This window comes from Hordeum vulgare, chromosome 2H (genome assembly GCF_904849725.1).
Source record: "Hordeum vulgare subsp. vulgare chromosome 2H, MorexV3_pseudomolecules_assembly, whole genome shotgun sequence".
NCBI classification, from domain to species: Eukaryota; Viridiplantae; Streptophyta; class Magnoliopsida; order Poales; family Poaceae; genus Hordeum; species Hordeum vulgare.
Window position 1 is genome coordinate 472,169,290 of NC_058519.1, and position 24,919 is coordinate 472,194,208.

Below are 24,919 nucleotides of genomic sequence, written 5' to 3' on the forward strand. Positions count from 1 at the left end.
AAACAGTGTTTGTCTATTCAAAAAATACAAAATTTAAAAAATACAAATTTAAAAAATACAAACTGATCAATTCGAAAAAAATGTTAGTGAGTATTTATTTTTTCAAGAATTCGAAACAGTTCATGGATTTCAACTATTCGTCATTTTTTAAAGAATACAAAATCTTAAAACAGTGTTTGTCTATTCAAAAAAGCGTTCACCGATTAAAAAAATATGTCTAGGATTTGATTTTGAAAGTCTTTATTTGTCTAGGCATTGGGAGTGATTCATGATCGATGAGTGCAGTGGCATGCCCATAGCCTTGGGATTTACCGTGTCGAGTGCACTATGATCACGTAGACATCACACCATCATCAACGAGCGTGGGAGAGAAAATAAGTGGCAACATGGTGAGCCACTCTGTTAAAATAGAAGATGTTCATATGTAACGATATTGAATTATACTTATTTGACTAGCGCATAGTTTATTTCACTTCCGTTGCAACGTACGAACATATTTTGCTAGTACAGGCTAATGTACGTGACCACGCAGAACAACGTTCGGCCGTATCTGTATGATGGGCCGCGAGCCCTGCAAAAAATAAAAGAAACGAGGCCCTGCAAAAGAATTTTAGAAGAAAAACAATCCAGCATCCTCTCTGCGCCCATCGATCCTTCCTAACATCATCGCAGCCAATAAGGTCACGCCATTGTCCGTCTCGCGGATCGCCAGTCGCACGGGCGCCATCCATACCGTCCGATCGCATCCCTCGCTCCAGAATCCCCCAAACGCCAACCCGCCCTCACCGGCCGAAAATTTTCGCGATCCCGCCCGCCTCCGCAAGCTGCTACAAATACATCCCCTCGGCCGAATCGAACCATCACACCGCAATCCCGCAGCGCCATTCTCCAACCTTCCAAGCTCCTCCCGTCCTCCCCTCGCTTCCTCCGAATCCGATGGCCCGCACCAAGCAGACGGCGCGCAAGTCCACGGGCGGGAAGGCGCCGCGGAAGCAGCTGGCGACGAAGGCGGCGCGCAAGTCGGCGCCGGCCACCGGCGGCGTGAAGAAGCCGCACAGGTTCCGCCCCGGGACCGTGGCGCTGCGCGAGATCCGCAAGTACCAGAAGAGCACGGAGCTGCTGATCCGGAAGCTGCCGTTCCAGCGGCTGGTGCGGGAGATCGCGCAGGACTTCAAGACGGACCTCCGGTTCCAGTCGTCCGCCGTGTCCGCGCTGCAGGAGGCCGCGGAGGCGTACCTGGTGGGGCTGTTCGAGGACACCAACCTCTGCGCCATCCACGCCAAGAGGGTCACCATCATGCCCAAGGACATCCAGCTCGCGCGCCGCATCAGGGGCGAGAGGGCCTGATGAACCACCTCTCTGTATTTCTCTTCTGCTGCTGTCCATGCTATCGGTGTCGTCGTGTGTTAGGATCTAGATGTTGGAGTATCTTGTAGCGATGGTTCCCCTCTGGATTGTTCAATGGAATGTTGCTGCTGCTTCATTTCTTTGTGAATGTTTGTGTTCAATGCATTTCTTTACGCACGTGGGATCATCAGCCGTGCGCGGGAGTAGCAGAAATAAGGTTCGCAAGGAATGCTGAATCAAGTCTGGATTTCAAGCTGAATCTGTGCATAGAAAAGTTGCAGTTCAGCGGTTGACCATTCCGCGAGCGAGCCATCACTTCTATGTGCCTATTTCTGTAGGTTAGTTCTCGGAGTTGCTCACCCACGATCTGACCCCCAAACAGCAAAAGGCGAGCACTCGAGGATGCCTCTATTCCCCCATGGCTTTGGCTCCACAAGTCGGCGGGAGCCTCGGTGGATCGAACACGTCCGCCTTACCCCGCATCGCAAGTCGCAGCGTATCGCTCGGTAAAGGAAATCTATACTCAAATTACCTTATTATAGTCTCTAGTTATTTGAGCCTAAATGGTAGATACATGCAATCCCAAGCCTCAAGACTCAAGAGGGTTATTGTTCAAGAAAATTTGGTAGGGCTGTTCTAAAACGGAAGTAGTACTGCGGATGTCTGAATCTGAAGATTCAGAGTCCTTTCGGATGATAATCTAGTCCATCTGTCGTAGTTTCAAATTGCTTTGAGTCACTGAGTCGAGTACCCCGGGCGCCTGGACCTGGAGTTTGTGTAATATAGATGACGGGCACATCCTAGTTGTTTGAATTGTTCTGCTAATATGGGTTGTGATCAATTGCAGTTTTTTGAAATTTCAAAGGACATAAGGAGTTGTGCCCTTCTATGAATACAAGATAATAAGTTGATGAAAATGCAGGCTGCCGGCCTGGAGAGGAAATGCATTCTGGTGTCAAGATAGTTGGCATCGTGAAACCCGAGGCTCCACCAATGATGTAATTCCCTGAGTATGAAGCGGTATAGTGTCAAGTCATCTTTATTAGTTACCGCTAGCAAAGGCTGTAGGTAATTCGATGTTACCGAGAAATCGTACTACTTAATGAAGAGCTCTGAGGGTTCCAAAGACTGGTGGCAGGTGATCGCTCGAGGTCTTATGTTTGTTAGCTGTTGTTCAGGTTTCTCTGTTTCCTTGATGCTGATAGAACCTGGCCACTTCATGGTTGTTTGCTGGCAGGTGATCAGTCAAGGTATTATGGTCATTGTCAGGATGTTTCACTCAAAAGTTTTGTGGTTACCATTTCAGTTGTGCCCCAACGTCAAGGGCACCTGTCGCGTTCTCCATTTTCCACCATGTCTAATCTTGTCCTGTGTTGTACTATGTTTTCCTTGCTTCCTAATATTTAAGCACCACCCAGTGGCAGCTTGTTTACCCATCTGCTCAGCTTCAACATGCTTCTTTACCTCTTACTTCTTGGCCTTATTTTTACCCTACAGATTCCTGCATCCTCTGCTGCCATTGACTCCATTGCACCAGGCCAAGGACTTGTTTGCGGTGTCGGTGACAAGCTTGTCTCCCTAGATGGCAAGTTTGCGCTTGGCTTCTTCCAACCAGGTAGTAAGTCCCACAACACCTTGAATTGGTACCTAGGCATTTGGTTCAATAAGTTCCCACGATAACTCCGGTGTGGGTCGCAAACCGTGATGAATCACACAACTCGCCTTAGTTAGGTTCACAATTTCCCAAGATGGCAATCTTGTCATCTTAGATCAAGCCACCAATTCCATGATCTGGTCCAGCGGAGTTAGTATCAGAACCAACACCACCACCACTGCGGTGCTCATGAACAATGGAAACCTTGTCCTACAAAATACCTCAAACTCATCCGACATTTTATGGTAGAGTTTTGACCACCCAACAAATACTTTCCTCCCTGGTGCAAAGATCGGCCAAGATAAGGTCACTGGTTTGACTCGCCGTCTTGTTTCCGGAAAAAACTCGATTGACCCAGCTCGTGGCCGTTACTGTTATGAGTTAATTCCTAACAGGTTGATCCTTACGTTCTTGAACTCATCCATAGCATACTGGTCTAGCGGGGAATGGAATGGACAGTATTTTAGCTCCATTCCGGAGATGGTAAGCCGCAGCTTGATAGACTTCAAGTTTGTCAACAACACAAATGAAGAGTACTTCACATTCACCTTACTGAATGACACGATGATCATGCATCATCTACTTGATGTTTCTGGTCAAATGAAGACTTTAATCTGGGATGAGGTCTCGCAGGGTTGGTTAGGTTCCTACTCCAACCCCAAAGCTCAGTGTGATGTCTATGCTCTCTGTGGACAATTCACTGTGTGCGATGACAACTCAACTCCACATTGTAGCTGTATGAAGGGCTTCTCCATAAGATCCCCGGAGGATTGGGAGCTAAATGATAGAAGCGGTGGATTCATGAGAAATACTCCTTTAAATCGTGGCAGTAACAGGAGTACTGCAGGAATGGCTGATGAATTCTACTCCTTGTCCAATGTGAAATTGCCTCAGAATGCTGACAACATAGACGCTGCTACCAGTGCTAGAGAATGTGCAGAAGTTTGCCTTAGAAATTGTTCTTGCACTGCATATTCTTGCACCGACAGTCGATGCTCTATTTGGCATGAGGAACTCCTTAATGTAAAACAGCAGCATGCTGACACTACCGATACAAATGATGGTGCAGTTCTTTATCTTCGCCTTGCTGCAAAAGAGATGCAAATTAAGAAACGTGACAAAAGAGGGACCACTCGGATTTTGGCAGTTACCCTTGTCACTGCCTTGGGGTTGCTTGCACTCATATTGCTAGTTCTTCTACTGATGATTAGGAGGAACAACAGGAGTTGGTCTGGTGGTACACTGAAAAATCCTCAAGACGGCGGTGGAATTATTGCATTTAGATACACTGATTTGCAGAGGGCAACAAGAAATTTCTCGGAGAAGCTAGGTGCCGGCGGCTTTGGTTCTGTGTTCAAAGCATATCTGACTGACTCAGCTACAATGGCAGTGAAAAGGCTTGATGGTGCTTGTCAAGGAGAAAAACAATTCAGGGCTGAGGTGACGTCAGTCGGAGTTATACAACATATCAATTTAGTTAGACTGATCGGTTTCTGCTGCGAGGGTGAACGAAGGTTACTAGCATATGAGCACATGCCAAATCGTTCTCTTGACATCCATCTATTTCAGGACAGCAACACAGTTTTAAACTGGGGTACCAGGTATAAAATAGCTCTGGGAGTTGCTAGAGGGCTCGCTTACCTGCATGACAGCTGCCAGGACTTGATCATACACTGTGATATCAAGCCACAAAATATACTCCTCGATGCGTCGTTTGTTGCTAAAATTGCTGACTTCGGTATGTCCAAGTTAATAGGGAGGGATTTCAGCCGGGTTCTGACTACAGCAAGAGGGACCGCCGGATACCTTGCACCCGAATGGATAAGCGGGATTGCTATCACATCAAAAGTCGATGTTTATGGCTATGGGATGGTGCTAATGGAAATCATATCAGGAAGACCGAATTCACTTGAACAATACACCGCCGGTGGTGATTGTGCTGTTTTCTTCCCTGTGCATGCTGCGCATATGCTTCTCAAGGGGGATGTGGCAAGCTTGGTGGATGAAAAATTATCAGGTGATGTAAATCTAGAGGAGGCTGAACGGCTATGCAAGGTTGCTTGTTGGTGCATTCAGGATGATGAGTTTGATCGGCCGACGATGGGCGAAGTTGTTCGTACTCTGGAGGGTTTATCTGATCTTGACACGCCTCCTATTCCAAGACTACTTCAGGCCATTACAAGGAGGAGCTCTCACCCCCCGTCCACCTACCTCTGTAATGAATCAGAATAGTGAAGATGCAGCATGGCGTACATCAGAAACGAACATCTACTAATCTATGTGAAACATAGTAAGGAAGTCGGAGGGAGCATGAAGAATGACACCCCATAGCCGTGTAATTTAAGCTTTACTCTGTACCAGGTGTGTAAATCATCAGTCTAGGGCTCTTCTTATGTTAAAAAAAAACATCATTCTAGTCGTTCTAATCTTCCAGGTATGAAATAAAATTCGTCAGAAGCTCAGTGCAACCTCTTGCAGGATTTATTTTGTCAATGCAAAGGAATATTTTATTTTGGTTGATCTTTTTGCTTTGCTTCGTGGTGGGGTCGTTCGCTTCTTCAGTGGAATATATATGCTTGTATCATTTCATCTTTGTCGAAGAAAAAAAGTATCATTTCATCATTTGTTGCCTTACCCTGTTTAACTGAGAATTTAGCGTGGCGGTGTTGCTAATGGTTTGGATAGAACTGTAATCTACAGTTAATATGAGGGCCATTGTTCCTCAGGATTCGTGCTAGTTGCTTCATATTCTGATGGCCATTTTGAATTTGGGACGAGATGCAGTCGTTGGTGGTGTATACCTTTCTGTTCTGTTCCATGACCATTGCCCAACACAAAAATTACCGATGCCTTATTTTGAGCGTTGTATTTGTAACATGAAAAATTTCATTGCAAGCAATCGCTGGTTTGTAGCTGAATTATGCACAACGGAGTTTCAAGATTCTTGTACATCTCTATCTCTACTATGTAAATCTTACATACAACTTTAGATACGCATTTTGCATACCAACAAGACGTCCATTGCTGTCTCAGTTGACGACGAGGGTTTGTTTTTCAATTCACAGGCGTCTTGGAGGGTTTTTGGATAGATTGTGCCCAAGAAAAGAAGAAGAAGAAGTGCTGCATTTTTCATGATATTCAGTCCCTAACAAGTGTCTTCGTCAGTCATCACAGGGTTTTTGGTTGGGTGATAGTCCCCACAACTTACTATCCATGACGCCATCGATTCTTTGCGCCATCTCGGTTGTCATGTGCTGCTTTGAGTCCACAGGCCAATTTTTTTGTTATAACCTTTAAGGCAAACAAAATACAGAACTGACCTTCGATTAAATTTTTTTTCACATTGACCTCTTTACGTGACGCCACCGTCCCTGGCGTCTGAGTTTCCTGGCGTCTCGTGGTGGCCCGCTCGATCTGGCCCCTCCCCCCCCCCCCCGGTTGACCAGATGACGTGGCAAAGGGGCCAGACGCCAGGGGCCACGACGTCTGGCCAGACCCAAACGCCAGGAACCCTGGCGTCTGGCTCAGGTAGGTTAAGTAACTCCCTGGCCCGACCCACCCACCCACCCATCTTCTTCCTCCACCCCGAGCCGCCAGAACTCATCTCTCTCTCGTCCCCTCTTCCCCTCACACCCTCCCCCCTTGATCTACTCCCTCCTCCATCAAAATCACTACATTAGATCCCCCAAAGCTTCGTTGAGGTAATCCCCCCCAATCCCTCCAAGTTTTTTTTGTTTCAACATCTTATTTTGATAGTTTTTTTGAATATTAGGTTATGTTTGATTAGTTGATTTTGTCTTAGTATTAGAGATTGTTTTGTAGTTGTTAGATGATGTAGTTCTTATATGTTAGATTAGGTTAGGTTATATTATGTATTAGATGATGTATTAGGTTAAGTGATATAGTTTTGTAGGCATGTATTAGATTAGGTTAGGTTATATTATGTATTAGATGATGTATTAGGTTAGGTTAGATGTTTGATGATGTATTAGATTAGGGACTGTTTTGTAGTTGTTAGATGATGTAGCTCTTATAGAATAGTTTGAAATATATGATAGGTGAGTCTTTTTCTTTTCCCCCATTTTATGTTTGTTGTAAGTAGGTGTTGTTGAAGAGGACATTTAGCTGTTCCTAGAAGATTTGTAGGTTTCCTGAGTTGCCCCCCTCGAAGATTTGTAGGTTTCCTGAGTTCCCTTTATTTTTGATGTTTTTATTTTTTTAAGCGAACTTTCAATTATTATGTACGTAACATTTTTATTTTTCTTGTATCTTGAAAAGGATGGCTTGTCCAGTTTGCCATGCATACTGCGAGAACAACACCACACAGAGATGGGGAGTTTATGTCAACAATGACGTTGAGACCTTCATAGTAATGTTTTATCATTTTCTTTGACATGCTTCTTAATGTCTCTCTATGTTTTTTTTCTTCTCCATTTTTTGCTAAACTTTTTTGTATTTACCATGTTGTTTGTATTTGTCTTTTTTCTGTAGAATATACCATGCACTATAAGGGATAGTCTAAAGCACGTAGCTGGAAGGTTCTTCAATTTCAAAGCACATGGGCATAAGTATGTATTGGATGTGTACAAAGGGCACAAGACCATAGTGATGGGCGGCAATGATTGGGTGAAGTTTCTCGCGGACTTCAATCTTGGGGCCGGTGCATTAGTTGTTTTTGACACATCTAAGCGGAAGACAGAGGCGTATGTGGCCCATCTTGGTTTTGCACATCTTGCAAATGATGGGGACCCAGGCGAGGATATTGTTGCAGACGAGGACGAAGTAGGCGAAGGTGTTGGTGTAGAGGTTTTTAACATTGAGTGAGATGAGGAGGTGTTAAATGATGACCATGAGGAAGCAGATGCTCGAGAACTTGTGTACACACAGGGGTGTGTGCTGAGTGAAGCTGAAGGATCATTGTTGGATGTGGTTCTTACCAACAATGACGGGTATATTGGATCTTCTTTTATTCATCGCTTGACAACCACAAACATAAGCAAGAAGATCATGGTAACTGTCATGTACCCTTTACTATTATTTGTTCATTGTGGCTTCTTCTTTTCTAACATGATTTTTATTTTTCTTGTGTCTATCATTATTATGTAGAAAATCCCAAGGAAAGTGGCTGAACAACTGAACTTGCCACCAGTGGGTGTAGCTGGCATTTGCCTTAGAGCTGGAGAATGCATGAATGTTGCATACCACACTGATTGCGATGGCCGGATGGTTTTCACCAATCAATGGGGTGTATTTGCAACCCAGATGTAACGACTAAGATGCGGTCCTTTCCGATTTGGGGACGAGGCCCGAATTAGAAAGAAGCGCATCTAAGCGTTTCGCAAACATGGTAACATGGCACATACATAAATAATAGAGGAATGACAATAAGGGATTCAACTCTCATCTCATGAATATATCAGAGTTACATCACGCATCCAAACAAGGTAGTTCCGCTACGGACTACAAAACATGAGAAATGACTATGCTACCCTGCATGCTTGCCCACGATCACGACCACGCCTCAGTCTTCTGGATAGTTCACGTACAGGCGGTCATTCTCCTCATCGTACTGCCACGCCAGTTGCGTGCCATGGGGATCACCTGTCTCAGGGGTACCTGAACCTGTTGGTGTTGTGAAGGAATCTGTGAGCCACGGGGACTCAGCAATCTATGACCTCGGTGCCAGAACTAGTCAAGTTATTAGGTTGGAAAGGTGGAGTATTTAGGTTGTAGCATCCTAAGCTTTATATGGTGGTTAACTTACGTAGATCTTGAATTGAAGGTGGTCTATTCTAGCGGTCGATGATAGATGATCACTAAGTGATCATGAACACCTACCTACGTCAATCATAACCCCACCGTGTTCCCAATCGAAGAGAGATCTTCGAAGGGGACAGTCACGGTTACGCACACAGTTGGCAATTTTATTAGAGTTATGTTTAAGTTATCTATAACCGGATGTTAACAAATATTCCAAGTTGCCACATAACCGCGGGCACGGCTTTCCAAAAGATTAAACCCTGCAGGGGTGCTCCAACTAGTCCATCACAAACGTACATGGGCCGCAAAGTAATCCTCTATCACGAATCTCGTGATCTCGTCGGATTCCTTAGAGGAAAACCTCAACTCTGGGAGAACCAAAGCTTCACCGGGATTCCTATACGCAAGATATATCGCTAAGGTAAGACAAGACTAGCAGGACCTCCCGTCGTGTCGACGACCCCGATAAGAGCCACGTATCTCAGTCTCAGGACACGACGGATGAGCGACACGTACAGTGGCCTGATAGAAATCTCTCAAGTTGCCCTGAGTTGGCCCCGCACAGTGCTCTAGTTTGGACCAACACTCATTAGGAGCACTGGCCCGGGTTGTTGATTAAATTCCTCAAGGAGGCCATTCCCTATGCAGATTATTATTAAGTGATTAGCAGATTAAAACCAAGGTTGTGTCCTGCCGGACAAGCCTTAACACTACGCGAATTATCGAGGGGGTCCCCATAACAACCCCGAACGTGTTAGGAGCGATCATTATGGAATCAAACACCAGTAGCCGGTAACTATGGCGGCAATAACGGAACAAAACACCCGGCAAAAGGCTAGGCCTTCCGTTATTTACCAAGTATATAGGTGCATTAATTAAATAACAGATTTAACATAATGATATCAAGCTCATGTTATCACATGAGACAATTGCACCTGCAACTAGCAATGCTAACATTAGTAGCTGAGCAAAGCCTACTTAGCCATTCAAGATTTGCTAGGAAGGGATATGTGTTTGGGTATCATGACAATTCAGGAGGCAATTATTTCAGTGGCAGGCAGCAAGTATATGACAAAGGAAACATAATCTAGCATAATAAGTCTAGAGATGGAATCAAGGTCATATCAACTTGCCTGTGATATCCTCAGCTTGGAACTGCTCTTGTTCGTCCTGCACGTACTCTCCCGAATCCACGTACTCGTTCTCCGATCCCAGTGCTATCCAACATAAAAATAGCATCCAATGAACAACAACACCTCAAGATGCAACAAGCATATGATGCATGAGATGAACATGAGCATGCATCTCTATTTCTACCACTAGCACAAGCATGAGAAGGAAATACAAGTTCCTGGACATAAATGCACTCTAAGCTATCTTGACACGCATGAGAATGACATGATCAGATGCGTCACGTGAAAACGATGAAAAACCATATAAAGAACGTCACCAACGGAGCTACGGATCAACGGGAAACAACGAAACAAGATATGAAGTGCTACGTGTCAAATTCATCACAACACACTCCAATGGCATAACTCTGGTATTTCCAGGTTGCCAAGACCTAAAAAAACCAACATGGATGGGTTGGAGCAAATAAGAACACCACACCATCATCTATGCACTCACAAACATCAAAACACCAAAACTACACAAATCTGCCATAAACAGCATCATAGCACTTTGAGAGCTACATGCAAAGCACCTACAACTACCCAAATATGCCAAATAAGATATGTGGCAGGACCTATCCAAGATTATTACATGCACAAGCAAAAATATCACACAAAGGAGTTACACACAGAAAGTTACACAGCTGCTAACTTGGACAAAAACATCAGTTTTCAGGGACTTTGTGAAAATTCCCGATTCTCACTATCATTTTATGCTCTGAAGCATTTTGACAGCTCAAAGGACGTGGATGTCACCTAGAGGGGGGGGGGGTGAATAGGCGCTTTAAAATAATTAAGGTTTAGGCTTGAACAAATGCGGAATAAAACTAACGTTTAATATGTCAAGCACAAAACCTCAAACAACTAGGCTCACCTATGTGCACCAACAACTTATGCTAAGTAAGATAAACAACTAAGTGATAGCAAGATATATGACAAGAGACAATATGGCTATCAAAAAGTAAAGTGCATAAGTAAAGGGTTCGGGTAAGAGATAACCGAGGCACGGGGAGACGATGATGTATCCCGAAGTTCACACCCTTGCGGATGCTAATCTCCGTTAGAGCGGTGTGGAGGCACAATGCTCCCCAAGATGCCACTAAGGCCACCGTAATATCCTCTCGCCCTCGCACAATGCAAGATGCCGTGATTCCACTAAGGGACCCTTGAGGGCGGTCACCGAACCCGTACAAATGGCAAACCTTGGAGGCGATCACCGAACCCGTACACGTGGCAACCCTTGGGGGCGGTTACCGGTACCCGTACAAATTGCTCGGGGCAATCTCCACAACCTAATTGGAGACCCCAACGCTTGCCCGGAGCTTCAAACCACAATGATTGAGCTTCGAGACACCACCAAGCTTCTAGGATGCCAAAGCATCCGCGAAGAACAATATCTAGGGTACTAAGTACCAAAGGTAATAAGCTTCTCAAACTTCACTTCCACGTATCACCGTGGAGAACTCAAACCGATGCAACTAATGCAATGGCAAGAACACAGGAAGTGGTCAAGTCCCTCACACTCAAATCCCTCCACAACAACGAAAGCTATGGAGAAATATGAGAGGAAGAACAAGGAGCTCACAAAGAACTCCAAGATCAAGATCCAAGGGGTTCCCCTCACATAGAGGAGAAAGTGATTGGTGGAGATGTGGATCTAGATCTCCTCTCTCTTCTCCCTCAAGAACAAGCAAGAATCATTGGAGGGATTGAGAGTAAGCAAGCTCTAAGAATGTCAACAATGGAGGTAGAACAAGAGCTCAACGGATGGATAAGGCCAAGGGGGAAGAAGACCCCCTTTATATAGCGGGGGAAGGAATCAGACCGTTACCCCCACTCTGTGCCCGAGCTCCAGCGGTACTATCGCTGGCTGCAGCGGTACCACCGCTGGCACTCCAGTGGTACTACCGCTGGGCCCTTGGTTACCACCGCCAAGAAAGTCTTCGCAAAAAGGTCCGTCCACGAACAACCGCTAGGCAGGCGGTACTAAGCTCCTGGAGCGGTACTACCGCTGACCGCCAACTCTAGCGGTACTACCGCTAGAGCCAGCGGTACTACCGCCAACTCTAGCGGTACTACCGCTAGGTTCAGCAGTACTACCGCTCGCCACTGAAACAACCATAACTTTCGCATACGAGCTCCGAATAGAGCAAACCCAAGCTTGTTGGATTCAGGACGACAAGAGCTATCCAAGCAGCGCACTTGTTGGATTCCACTACTGTCTCTGATCACAATCCCCGCACTTGTTACTGTTTATCTTCAGGGGCCCGTGTGGAGGTTTTGCCCGCTGAGTGCCTTTACCCACCGCCAGATCAACTGGAACTAGTTGCATATGTATTTTTAGTTTTGATATCCGTAGTGCCAGCCAAATCTTTTCCTTTCACACCCAAAGTCCGTGAATCACCATCATTAAGTATGACAACATTGTTCTTTAGAAAAGATATTGAAGATGTGATCGAACATAACCCCTCTCCATTGACTATATTATTAGGCAAGTGCGAGGCTCTCTAGAAAAGTATCAAGACCAAATGCCGCTGCTCTGAAGTGATCATAGCTAGCAGACTTTTCTTTTTTCGTCGCCAAATTATCCAAAGCAAGCCTCCACTCAAATATTATCACCGTACTTGGCACATTTGCATTATAGATTAGCTCCCAATTATTTGCCATTCTTTAACATTATACTTGTCATATTAACAGACATTTCCTGGTCTACGTGTCTTTAGAATTCTGTGATTAGGACACCAAAACGGATGTATGGTTTCATTGGTGCACTTATGCTCAAGTTGTTTGGACACGATTTTGCTTCAGAACGAAAGAAGAAGCTCAACTTTTTTTTGAGGATCAAAGTGATCAATGCTGTCATAAAGCAGGGTTACAATCAGAGTACATAATGTCACTAAGCTCAGGCGGGACATCCACCAGCCAGAAGAAATCGCCTTGATTTGTTGTTATGTCAATAAGCCCGTGTGCCAACATTTTCTGATCACTTCTCACCCAACCAAACTGAATGGACCTGAACAAGCATACCGAAGCAAGAGTAACAGCAATGATTGCAATTTGCAAACATGCTAGACCGATTGGGTGTGTTCCCAGCCAACGTCTTAACCAAGGATAGGCAATCCAGTTCCACCTGCACAATGCCGTTAAAGTATTTTGAAAGCTCTTGTAGGCCTGCCAGAACTACAGAAATGCAGCGTCCGGATTCAATTTAACACTCCCGTCAGGCTCAATTGATGTTAGGCAATTCAATGATTAAACCATGATTTCATGCACTACTCTCAATCAGATGAAATATCAGGTAATTTAGAGCAGAAGATCTCTAAGCACTGGGCTTCAGATGAACTCAATAACATGGAAAATGAGCGATTTTTGCAGCTGTAGGACATGGCGAATGAGGACCAGATAGAAGGGAGGTAGGAAAAGAGGGGAGATGAATGGATTACCTGGTGATCAAGTCTTCATTCGTACTCGCCGGAGTGGATGCGGCACCCGTGCTGCGTCACCCTTGCCCTGGTTGGTTTCACCAGCACGACCGGCAGCGTTGCCGCCTTCCTCTTCTCCTTCCCGTAGATGAACAACACCTGCAGGATGAAAAAGAGAATACGATGAGTCTGAATATTCAAGGACTCCACGCCGCTGCACTGGATCCCTTCGTCTCCCACGCCCGTCCATCGTCGCCTGGCTCCGGTGAGTTCCTGGCTAGGCCGCCGCACCACCCATTATTTCTCCCTCACCTCCCTATCTCCTTTCTGCCCAGAGTCATAGATGCCATGGATCTGCCCGGAAAGCCGTGCTCCAGCCTTTCTTGTCATCACCGACAACCCACGCCTCACCGCCCGCCTGCCCAGCCCGTGCCGCGTACAAATTCATCCCCTACAACTCCAGCCGCCATCGCAGCTCCGCACCCAGTCGCCGCGTTGACCCGATTTGAAATCCAACATGTATCCATCGCGGATTGAATATACATACCCGGAGGGATGATGCCGAGGATGTCGAGGGGCCGGTGGCGAGGGGATGAGGATGGGAGGGAGGGGAGGAGGGGAGGGGAGGAGCGGTCGCTCCCCCGGAGTGAAGCGGGTCGATGGCGACGGGCCGCCGCTGATGCGCAGCCGAGATGCAGAACCCGCGCAACCAAGAAGAAGAGCCGGAGTAGGGGCCTTTCAATAAAGATGAAACGTTTTTCCCATTAATTGGAGGACTGCGGGTTAAAATCAATAAAACTTAGGGATTGTTTTACAAAAATGTCACGACGGACGACCAGAAACCCTATTTGCTTCATTATTAGGGAGAGATTAGGGAGAGAAATGTACATGCGTATATGTGGTTGTCATGAAAAACTAGAGGAGACAAGCAAGTTATATCTCTCCCTAATAATAAAGCATATAATGTTTCTGCCGTCCGTCTACAAAATACCCTCAAAGTTGCTACAAATTACCAGCCATGCCACCCATAAGTCAAGGCAACGGTTCGTTTTTCCAAAGTCGCGTCGTGCTAAGTTCTTCTACACCGCAATACTAATGAAAACCGCAGGTGTATGAGTAGTAGAGTGGCTAACGCCTAGCCCTTTCACCTGGGAGACCAGGGATCGATTCCTCGATGCTACTATTTTTCTCTTCCTTTTCTCCCGCAACCCCCCTTACTCCACACACATATGCATTAATGGGCCGGCCGAGTGGCAAGGCTTGACTCTATTTTCCATTTGATTTTTTTTCTTTCCTTTTCTCATTATGTTTTCTTTCCTTCTTTTAACCAATTCAGGATTTTAAATCTTAAAAGTTGCGATTTTTCAAAACCATGTTTAAGAACTCATAAAATGTATATGAATTTAAAAAATGTTAAGGAAAATCATAATTTTTTTGTGTATTATAAAAATGTTGGTAGTTTTGCAAAATTGTTCACCAATTATAAAAAATATCCAGGAAATAAAAGCATGTTCATGATTTTGAAAAAATGATAGTGTATTCAAAATATATTAAGGATTCCGAAAACAAATGTCCATGAAATTTTAGAAAATGTTCACATAAATTTAAAAACAGAAAATTTAAAAAATACAAAATTTAAAAATTACAAGATCTAAAAACAGTGTTTGTCTATTCAAAAAATACAAATTTAAAAAATACAAAACTGATCAATTCAAAAAAAATGTTGGTGAGTATTTATTTAAAAGAGAAACAACTAAGTGATAGCATGATATATGACAAGAGACAATATGGCTATCACAAAGTAAAGTGCATAAGTAAAGGGTTCGGGTAAGAGATAACCGAGGCACGGGGAGACGATGATGTATCCCGAAGTTCACACCCTTGCGGATGCTAATCTCTGTTAGAGCGGTGTGGAGGCACAATGCTACCCAAGATGCCACTAAGGCCACCGTAATCTCCTCACGCCCTCGCACAATGCAAGATGCCGTGATTCTACTAAGGGACCCTTGAGGGCGGTCACCGAACCCGTACAAATGGCAAACCTTGGGGGCGGTCACCGAACCCGTACACGTGGCAACCCTTTGGGGCGGTTACCGGTACCCGTACAAATTGCTCGGGGCAATCTCCAAAACCTAATTGGAGACCCCAACGCTTGCCCGGAGCTTCACACCACAATAATTGAGCTCCGAGACACCACCAAGCTTCTAGGATGCCAAAGCATCCGTGAATAACAATATCTAGGGTACTAAGTACCAAAGGTAATAAGCTTCTCAAACTTCACTTCCACGTATCACCGTGGAGAACTCAAACCGATGCAACTAATGCAATGGCAAGAACACACGAAGTGGTCAAGTCCCTCACACTCAAATCCCTCCACAACAACGAAAGCTATGGAGAAATATGAGAGGAAGAACAAGGAGCTCACAAAGAACTCCAAGATCAAGATCCAAGGGGTTCCCCTCACATAGAGGAGAAAGTGATTGGTGGAGATGTGGATCTAGATCTCCTCTCTCTTCTCCCTCAAGAACAAGCAAGAATCATTGGAGGGATTGAGAGTAAGCAAACTCTAAGAATGTCAACAATGGAGGTAGAACAAGAGCTCAACGGATGGATAAGGCCAAGGGGGAAGAAGACCCCCTTTATATAGGGGGGGAAGGAATCAGACCGTTACCCCCACTCTCTGCCCGAGCTCCAGCGGTACTACCGCTGGCACTCCAGCGGTACTACCGCTGACTGCAGCGGTACTACCGCCAGCTAGCGGTACTACCGCTGGCTGCAGCGGTACCACCGCTGGCACTCCAGCGGTACTACCGCTGGGCCCGAGCGGTACTACCGCTGGGCCCCTGGTAGTGCAAAGGCACTACCACCGCCAAGAAAGTCTTCGCAAAAAGGTCCGTCCATGAACAACCGCTAGGCAGGCGGTACTAAGCTCCTGGAGCGGTACTACCGCTGACCAGTGGCGGTAGTACCGCCAGCCAGCAGTACTACCGCCAACTCTAGCAGTACTACCGCTAGGTCAAGCGGTACTACCGCTCGCCACTGAAACAACCATAACTTTCGCATACGACCTCCGAATCGAGCAAACCCAAGCTTGTTGGATTTAGGACGACAAGAGCTATCCAAACATCGCACTTGTTGGATTCCACTACTATCTCTGATCACAATCCCCGCACTTGTTACTGTTTATCTTCAGGGGCCCCTGTGGAGGTTTATGCCCGCTGAGTGCCTTTACCCACCGCCAGATCAACTGGAACTTGTTGCATATGTATTTTTAGTTTTGATATCCGTAGTGCCAGCCAGATCTTTTCCTTTCACACCCAAAGTCCGTGAATCACCATCATTAAGTATGACAACATTGTTCTTTAGAAAAGATATTGAAGATGTGATCGAACATAACCCCTCTCCATTGACTATATTATTAGGCAAGTGCCAGGCTCTCTAGAAAAGTATCAAGACCAAATTCCGCTGCTCTGAAGTGATCATAGCTAGCAGACTTTTCTTTTTTTGTCGCCAAATTATCCAAAGCAAGCCTCCACTCAAATATTATCACCGTACTTGGCACATTTGCATTATAGATTAGCTTCCAATTATTTTTGTCCATTATTTGTGAATTATTGCTACTGCCTTGGTCAGTGCTAGTGTGCTTGAGATTGTATGCCATTTTGTATGGGATCCAGACAGTAAATAAACCCAGGAGCATCTTCCATCTCTCCCGATGTAGCTTGACCTTGTTGGCATAACTGGTTCTTCCCATGACACCAAAGGCCACACGCGAGCACATCACTAGAGATCTCACTTATTTTTAACTTTTTGAACTGCATCTCAGCAAGAAAATCAAGCGACTGACAAATTCCTTCGATATACATAGTCGGTGTATATAGATAGCTTCACGTGAAAATTTGCCATTCTTTAACATTATACTTGTCATATTAACAGACATTTCCTGGTCTACGTGTCTTTAGAATTCTGTGATTAGGACACCAAAACGGATGTATGGTTTCATTGGTGCACTTCTGCTCACGTTGTTCGGACACGATTTTGCTTCAGAACGAAAGAAGAAGCTCAACTTTTTTTTGAGAATCAAAGTGATCAATGCTGTCATAAAGCAGGGTTACAATTAGAGTACATAATGTCACTAAGCTCAGGCGGGACAACCACCAGCCAGAAGAAATCGCCTTGATTTGTTGTTATGGCAATGAGCCCGTGTGCCAACATTTTCTGATCACTTCTCACCCAACCAAACTGAATGGACCTGAACGAGCATACTGAAGCAAGAGTACCAGCAATGATTGCAATTTGCAAACATGCTAGACCGACTGGGTGTGTTCCCAGCCAACGTCTTAACCAAGGATAGGCAATCTAGTTCCACCCGCACAATGCCGTTAAAGTATTTTGAAAGCTGTTGTAGGCCTGCCAGAACTACAGAAATGCAGCGTCCGGATTCAATTTAACACTCCCGTCAGGCTCAATTGATGTTAGTCAATTCAATGATTAAACCATGATTTCATCCACTACTCTCAATGAGATGAAATATCAGGTAATGCAGAGCAGAAGATCTCTAAGCACTGGGCTTCAGATGAACTCAATAACATGGAAAATGAGCAATTTTTGCAGCTGTAGGACATTGCGAATGAGGACCAGATCGAAGGGAGGTAGGAAAAGAGGGGAGATGAATGGATTACCTGGTGATCAAGTCTTCATTCGTACTCGCCGGAGTGGATGCGGCACCCGTGCTGCGTCACCCTTGCCCTGGTTGGTTTCACCAGCACGACCGGCAGCGTTGCCGCCTTCCTCTTCTCCTTCCTGTAGATGAACAACACCTGCAGGATGAAAAAGAGAATACGATGAGTCTGAATATTCAAGGACTCCACGCCGCTGTACTGGATCCCTTCGTCTCCCACGCTCGTCCATCGTCGCCTGGCTCCGGTGAGTTCCTGGCTAGGCCGCCGCACCACCCATCATTTCTCCCTCACCTCCCTATCTCCTTTCTGCCTAGAGTCATAGATGCCATGGGTCTCCCCGGAAAGCCGTGCTCCAGCCTTTCTTGTCGTCACCGACAAACCACGCCTCACCGCCCGCCTGCCCAACCCGTGCCGCGTACGAATTCATCCCCTACATCTCCAGCCGCCATCGCAGCTCCGCACCCAGTCGCCGCGTTGACCCGATTAGAAATCCAACATGTATGCATCGCGGATTGAATATACATACCCGGAGGGACGATGCCGAGGATGTCGAGGGGCCGGTGGCGAGGGGATGAGGATGGGAGGGAGGGGAGGAGGGGAGGGGAGCGGCGGTCGCTGCCCCGGAGTGAAGCGGGTCGACGGCGACGGGCCGCCGCTGATGCGCAGCCGAGATGTAGAACCCGCGCAACCAAGAAGAAGAGCCGGAGTAGGGGCCTTTCTATAAATATGAAACGTTTTTCCCATTAAGTGGAGGACTGCGGGTTAAAATCAATAAAACTTAGGGATTGTTTTACAAAAATGTCACGACGGACGACCAGAAACCCTATTTGCTTCATCATTAGGGAGAGATTAGGGAGAGAAATGTACGTGCGTATATGTGGTTGTCATGAAAAACTAGAGGAGACAACCAGGTTATATCTCTCCCTAATAATAAAGCATATAATGTTTCTGTCGTCCGTGTACAAAATACCCTCAAAGTTGCTACAAATTACCTGCCATGCCACCCGTAAGTCAAGGCAACGGTTCGTTTTTCCAAAGTCGCGTCGTGCTAAGTTCTTCTACACCGCAATACTAATGAAAACCGCAGGTGTATGAGTAGTAGAGTGGCTAACGCCTAGCCCTTTCACCTGGGAGACCAGGGATCGATTCCTCGATGCTACTATATTTCTCTTCCTTTTCTCCCGCAACCCCCCCTTACTCCACACACATATGCGTTAATGGGCCAGCCCAGTGGCAGGGCTTGACTCTATTTTCCATTTGATTTTTTTCTTTCCTTTTGTCATTATGTTTTCTTTCCTTCTTTCAACCAATTCAGGATTTTAAATCTTAAAAGTTGCGATTTTACAAAACCATGTTTAAGAACTCATAAAATGTATATGAATTTAAAAAATGTTAAGGAAAATCATAATTTTTTTGTGGATTATAAAAATGTTGGTAGTTTTGCAAAATTGTTCACCAATTATAAAAAATATCCAGGAAATAAAAGCATGTTCATGATTTTGAAAAAATGATAGTGTATTCAAAATATATTAAGGATTCCGAAAACAAATGTCCATGAAATTTTAGAAAATGTTCACATAAATTTAAAAACAGAAAATTTAAAAAATACAAAATTTAAAAATTACAAGATCTAAAAACAGTGTTTGTCTATTCAAAAAATACAAATTTAAAAAATACAAAACTGATCAATTCAAAAAAAATGTTGGTGAGTATTTATTTAAAAGATAAACAACTAAGTGATAGCAAGATATATGACAAGAGACAATATGGCTATCAGAAAGTAAAGTGCATAAGTAAAGGGTTCGGGTAAGAGATAACCGAGGCACGGGGAGACGATGATGTATCCCGAAGTTCACACCCTTGCGGATGCTAATCTCCGTTAGAGCGGTGTGGAGGCACAATGCTCCCCAAGATGCCACTAAGGCCACCGTAATCTCCTCACGCCCTCGCACAATGCAAGATGCCGTGATTCCACTAAGGGACCCTTGAGGGCGGTCACCGAACCCGTACAAATGGCAAACCTTGGGGGTGGTCACCGAACCCGTACACATGGCAACCTTGGGGGCGGTTACCGGTACCCGTACAAATTGCTCGGGGCAATCTCCACAACCTAATTGGAGACCCCAACGCTTGCCCGGAGCTTCACACCACAATGATTGAGCTCCGAGACACCACCAAGCTTCTAGGATGCCAAAGCATCCACGAAGAACAATATCTAGGGTACTAAGTACCAAAGGTAATAAGTTTCTCAAACTTCACTTCCACGTATCACCGTGGAGAACTCAACCCGATGCAACTAATGCAATGGCAAGAACACACGAAGTGGTCAAGTCCCTAACACTCAAATCCCTCCACAACAACGAAAGCTATGGAGAAATATGAGAGGAAGAACAAGGAGCTCACAAAGAACTCCAAGATCAAGATCCAAGGGGTTCCCCTCACATAGAGGAGAAAGTGATTGGTGGAGATGTGGATCTAGATCTCCTCTCTCTTCTCCCTCAAGAACAAGCAAGAATCATTGGAGGGATTGAGAGTAAGCAAGCTCTAAGAATGTCAACAATGGAGGTAGAACAAGAACTCAACGGATGGATAAGGCCAAGGGGGAAGAAGACCCCCTTTATATAATGGGGGAAGGAATCAGACCGTTACCCCCACTCTGTGCCCGAGCTCCAGCGGTACTACCGCTCGCACTCCAGCGGTACTACCGCTGACTGCAGCGGTACTACCGCCAGCTAGCGATACCACCGCTGGCCCCAGCGGTACGACCGCTGGCCCCAGCGGTACTACCGCTGGGCCCTGGTAGTGCAAAGGCACTACCACCGCCAAGAAAGTCTTCGCAAAAAGGTCCGTCCACGAACAACCGCTAGGCAGGCGGTACTAAGCTCCTGGAGCGGTACTACCGCTGACCAGTGGCGGTACTACCGCCAGCTAGCGGTACTACCGCTAGGGCCAGCGGTACTACCGCCAACTCTAGCGGTACTACCGTTAGGTCCAGCGGTACTACCGCTCGTCACTGAAACAGCCATAACTTTCGCATACGAGCTCCGAATCGAGCAAACCCAAGCTTGTTGGATTCAGGATGACAAGAGCTATCCAAACAGCGCACTTGTTGGATTCCACTACTGTCTCTGATCACAATCCCCGCACTTGTTACTGTTAATCTTCAGGGGCCCTTGTGGAGGTTTTGCCCGCTGAGTCCCTTTACCCACCGCCAGATCAACTGGAACTTGTTGCGTATGTATTTTTAGTTTTGATATCCGTAGTGCCAGCCAGATCTTTTCCTTTCACACCCAAAGTCCGTGAATCACCATCATTAAGTATGACAACATTGTTCTTTAGAAAAGATATTGAAGATGTGATCGAACATAACCCCTCTCCATTGACTATATTATTAGGCAAGTGCGAGGCTCTCTAGAAAAGTATGAAGACCAAATTCCGCTGCTCTGAAGTGATCATAGCTAGCAGACTTTTCTTTTTTTAGTCGCCAAATTATCCAAAGCAAGCCTCCACTCAAATATTATCACCGTACTTGGCACATTTGCATTATAGATTAGCTTCCAATTATTTTTGTCCATTATCTGTGAATTATTGCTACTGCCTTGGTCAGTGCTAGTGTGCTTGAGATTGTATGCCATTTTGTATGGGCTCCAGACAGTAAATAAACCCAGGAGCATCTTCCATCTCTCCCGATGTAGCTTGACCTTGTTGGCATAACTGGTTCTTCCCATGACACCAAAGGCCACACGCGAGCACATCACTAGAGATCTCACTTATTTTTAACTTTTTGAACTGCATCTCAGCAAGAAAATCAAGCGACTGACAAATTCCTTCGATATACATAGTCGGTGTATATAGATAGCTTCACGTGAATTTGCCATTCTTTAACATTATATTTGTCCTATTAACAGACATTTCCTGGTCTACATGTCTTTAGAATTCTGTGATTAGGACACCAAAACGGATGTATGGTTTCATTGGTGCACTTCTGCTCAGGTTGTTTGGACACGATTTTGCTTCAGAACGAAAGAAGAAGCTCAATTTTTTTTTCAGGATCAAAGTGATCTATGCTGTCATAAAGCAGGGTTACAATCAGAGTACATAATGTCACTAAGCTCAGGCGGGACATCCACCAGCCAGAAGAAATCGCCTTGATTTGTTGTTATGGCAATGAGCCCGTGTGCCAACATTTTCTGATCACTTCTCACCCAACCAAACTGAATGGACCTGAACAAGCATACCGAAGCAAGAGTACCAGCAATGATTGCAATTTGCAAACATGCTAGACCGATTGGGTGTGTTCCCAGCCAACGTCTTAACCAAGGATAGGCAATCCAGTTCCACCTGCACAATGCCGTTAAAGTATTTTGAAAGCTCTTGTAGGCCTGCCAGAACTACAGAAATGCAGCGTCCGGATTCAATTTAACACTCCCGTCAGGCTCAATTGATGTTAGTCAATTCAATGATTAAACCATGATTTCATGCACTACTCTCAATCAGATGAAATATCCGGTAATTTAGAGCAGAAGATCTCTAAGCACTGGGCTTCAGATGAACTCAATAACATGGAAAATGAGCGATTTTTGCAGCTGTAGGACATGGCGAATGAGGACCAGATAGAAGGGAGGTAGGAAAAGAGGGGAGATGAATGGATTACCTGGTGATCAAGTCTTCATTCGTACTCGCCGGAGTGGATGCGGCACCCGTGCTGCGTCATCCTTGCCCTGGTTGGTTTCACCAGCACGACCGGTAGCGTTGCCGCCTTCCTCTTCTCCTTCCCGTAGATGAACAACACCTGCAGGATGAAAAAGAGAATACGATGAGTCTGAATATTCAAGGACTCCATGCCGCTGCACTGGATCCCTTCGTCTCCCACGCCCATCCATCGTCGCCTGGCTCCGGTGAGTTCCTGGCTAGGCCGCCGCACCACCCATCATTTCTCCCTCACCTCCCTATCTCCTTTCTGCCCAGAGTCATAGATGCCATGGATCTGCCCGGAAAGCCGTGCTCCAGCCTTTCTTGTCGTCACCGACAACCCACGCCTCACCGCCCGCCTGCCCAGCCCATGCCACGTACGAATTCATCCCCTACAACTCCAGCCGCCATCGCAGCTCCGCACCCAGTTGCCGCGTTGACCCGATTAGAAATCCAACATGTATGCTTCGCAGATTGAATATACATACCCGGAGGGACGATGCCGAGGATGTCGAGGGGCCGGTGGCGAGGGGATGAGGATGGGAGGGAGGGGAGGAGAGGAGGGGAGGGGCGGTCGCTGCCCCAGAGTGAAGCGGGTCGACGGCGACGGGCCGCCGCTGATGCGCAGCCGAGATGCACAACGCGCGCAACCAAGAAGAAGAGCCGGAGTAGGGGCCTTTCTATAAAGATGAAATGTTTTTTCCCATTAATTGGAGGACTGCGGGTTAAAATCAATAAAACTTAGGGATTGTTTTACAAAAATGTCACGACGGACGACCAGAAACCCTATTTGCTTCATTATTAGGGAGAGATTAGGGAGAGAAATGTACGTGCGTATATGTGGTTGTCATGAAAAACTAGAGGAGACAACCAGGTTATATCTCTCCCTAATAATAAAGCATATAATGTTTCTGTCGTCCGTCTACAAAATACCCTCAAAGTTGCTACAAATTACCAGCCATGCCACCCGTAAATCAAGGCAACGGTTCGTTTTTCCAAAGTCGCGTCGTGCTAAGTTCTTCTACACCGCAATACTAATGAAAACCGCAGGACGAGTAGTAGAGTGGCTAACGCCTAGCCCTTTCACCTGGGAGACCAGGGATCGATTCCTCGATGCTACTATTTTTCTCTTCCTTTTCTCCCGCAACCCCCCTTACTCCACACACATATGCGTTAATGGGCCGGCCCAGTGGCAGGGCTTGACTCTATTTTCCATTTGATTTTTTTCTTTCCCTTTCACATTATGTTTTCTTTCCTTCTTTCAACCAATTCAGGATTTTAAATCTTAAAAGTTGCGATTTTTCAAAACCATGTTTAAGAACTCATAAAATGTATATGAATTTAAAAAATGTTAAGGAAAATCATAATTTTTTTGTGTATTATAAAAATGTTGGTAGTTTTGCAAAATTGTTCAGCAATTATAAAAAATATCCAGGAAATAAAAGCATGTTCATGATTTTGAAAAAATGATAGTGTATTCAAAATATATTAAGGATTCCGAAAACTAATGTCCATGAAATTTTAGAAAATGTTCACATAAATTTAAAAACAGAAAATTTAAAAAATACAAAATTAAAAAAATACAATATCTAAAAACAGTGTTTGTCTATTCAAAAAATACAAAATTTAAGAAATACAAATTTAAAAAATACAAAACTGATCAATTCAAAAAAAATGTTGGTGAGTATTTATTTAAAAGATAAACAACTAAGTGATAGCAAGATATATGACAAGAGACAATATGGCTATCGGAAAGTAAAGTGCATAAGTAAAGGGTTCGGGTAAGAGATAACCGAGGCACGGGGAGACGATGATGTATCCCGAAGTTCACACCCTTGCGGATGCTAATCTCCGCTAGAGCGGTGTGGAGGCACAATGCTCTCCAAGATGCCACTAAGGCCACCGTAATCTCCTCACGCCCTCGCACAATGCAAGATGCCGTGATTCCACTAAGGGACCCTTGAGGGCGGTCACCGAACCCGTACAAATGGCAAACCTTGGGGGCGGTCACCGAACCCGTACACGTCGCAACCCTTGGGGGCGGTTACCGGTACCCGTACAAATTGCTCGGGGCAATCTCCACAACCTAATTGGAGACCCCAATGCTTGCCCGGAGCTTCACACCACAATGATTGAGCTCCGGGACACCACCAAGCTTCTAGGATGCCAAAGCATCCGCGAAGAACAATA

At 45.4% G+C, this 24,919-nt stretch overlaps 2 protein-coding genes across 2 annotated transcripts; both read left to right on the forward strand.

Moving 5' to 3' along the window:
• Positions 1-864: 864 nt before the first annotated feature.
• On the forward strand, positions 865-1,495 carry LOC123426702 (histone H3.2). Its single transcript, XM_045110573.1, has one exon. It carries the CDS (start codon positions 937-939, stop codon positions 1,345-1,347), a length of 411 nt encoding a protein of 136 aa, XP_044966508.1. The 5' UTR covers positions 865-936; the 3' UTR covers positions 1,348-1,495.
• Positions 1,496-1,765: 270 nt separating this feature from the next.
• LOC123428289 (G-type lectin S-receptor-like serine/threonine-protein kinase At2g19130) lies at positions 1,766-5,867 on the forward strand. The gene is made up of 3 exons (XM_045112481.1): positions 1,766-1,853; positions 2,526-2,584; positions 3,251-5,867. The coding sequence occupies exons 1-3, from the start codon at positions 1,766-1,768 to the stop codon at positions 5,231-5,233; spliced, it is 2,130 nt and encodes a 709-aa protein (XP_044968416.1). The 3' UTR covers positions 5,234-5,867.
• Positions 5,868-24,919: the final 19,052 nt, after the last annotated feature.

What these genes read in the sequence shown, in the direction of transcription:
- LOC123426702 (XM_045110573.1), top strand. Translation starts at nt 937, where the DNA reads ATGGCCCGCACCAAGCAGACGGCGCGCAAGTCCACGGGCGGGAAGGCG.
- LOC123428289 (XM_045112481.1), top strand. Translation starts at nt 1,766, where the DNA reads ATGGCTTTGGCTCCACAAGTCGGCGGGAGCCTCGGTGGATCGAACACG. An exon ending in AAGTCGCAGCGTATCGCTCG is followed by an intron (nt 1,854 to 2,525) that starts GTAAAGGAAATC and finishes GCTGTTGTTCAG; the next exon opens with GTTTCTCTGTTTCCTTGATG. An exon ending in TCATGGTTGTTTGCTGGCAG is followed by an intron (nt 2,585 to 3,250) that starts GTGATCAGTCAA and finishes ATTTTATGGTAG; the next exon opens with AGTTTTGACCACCCAACAAA.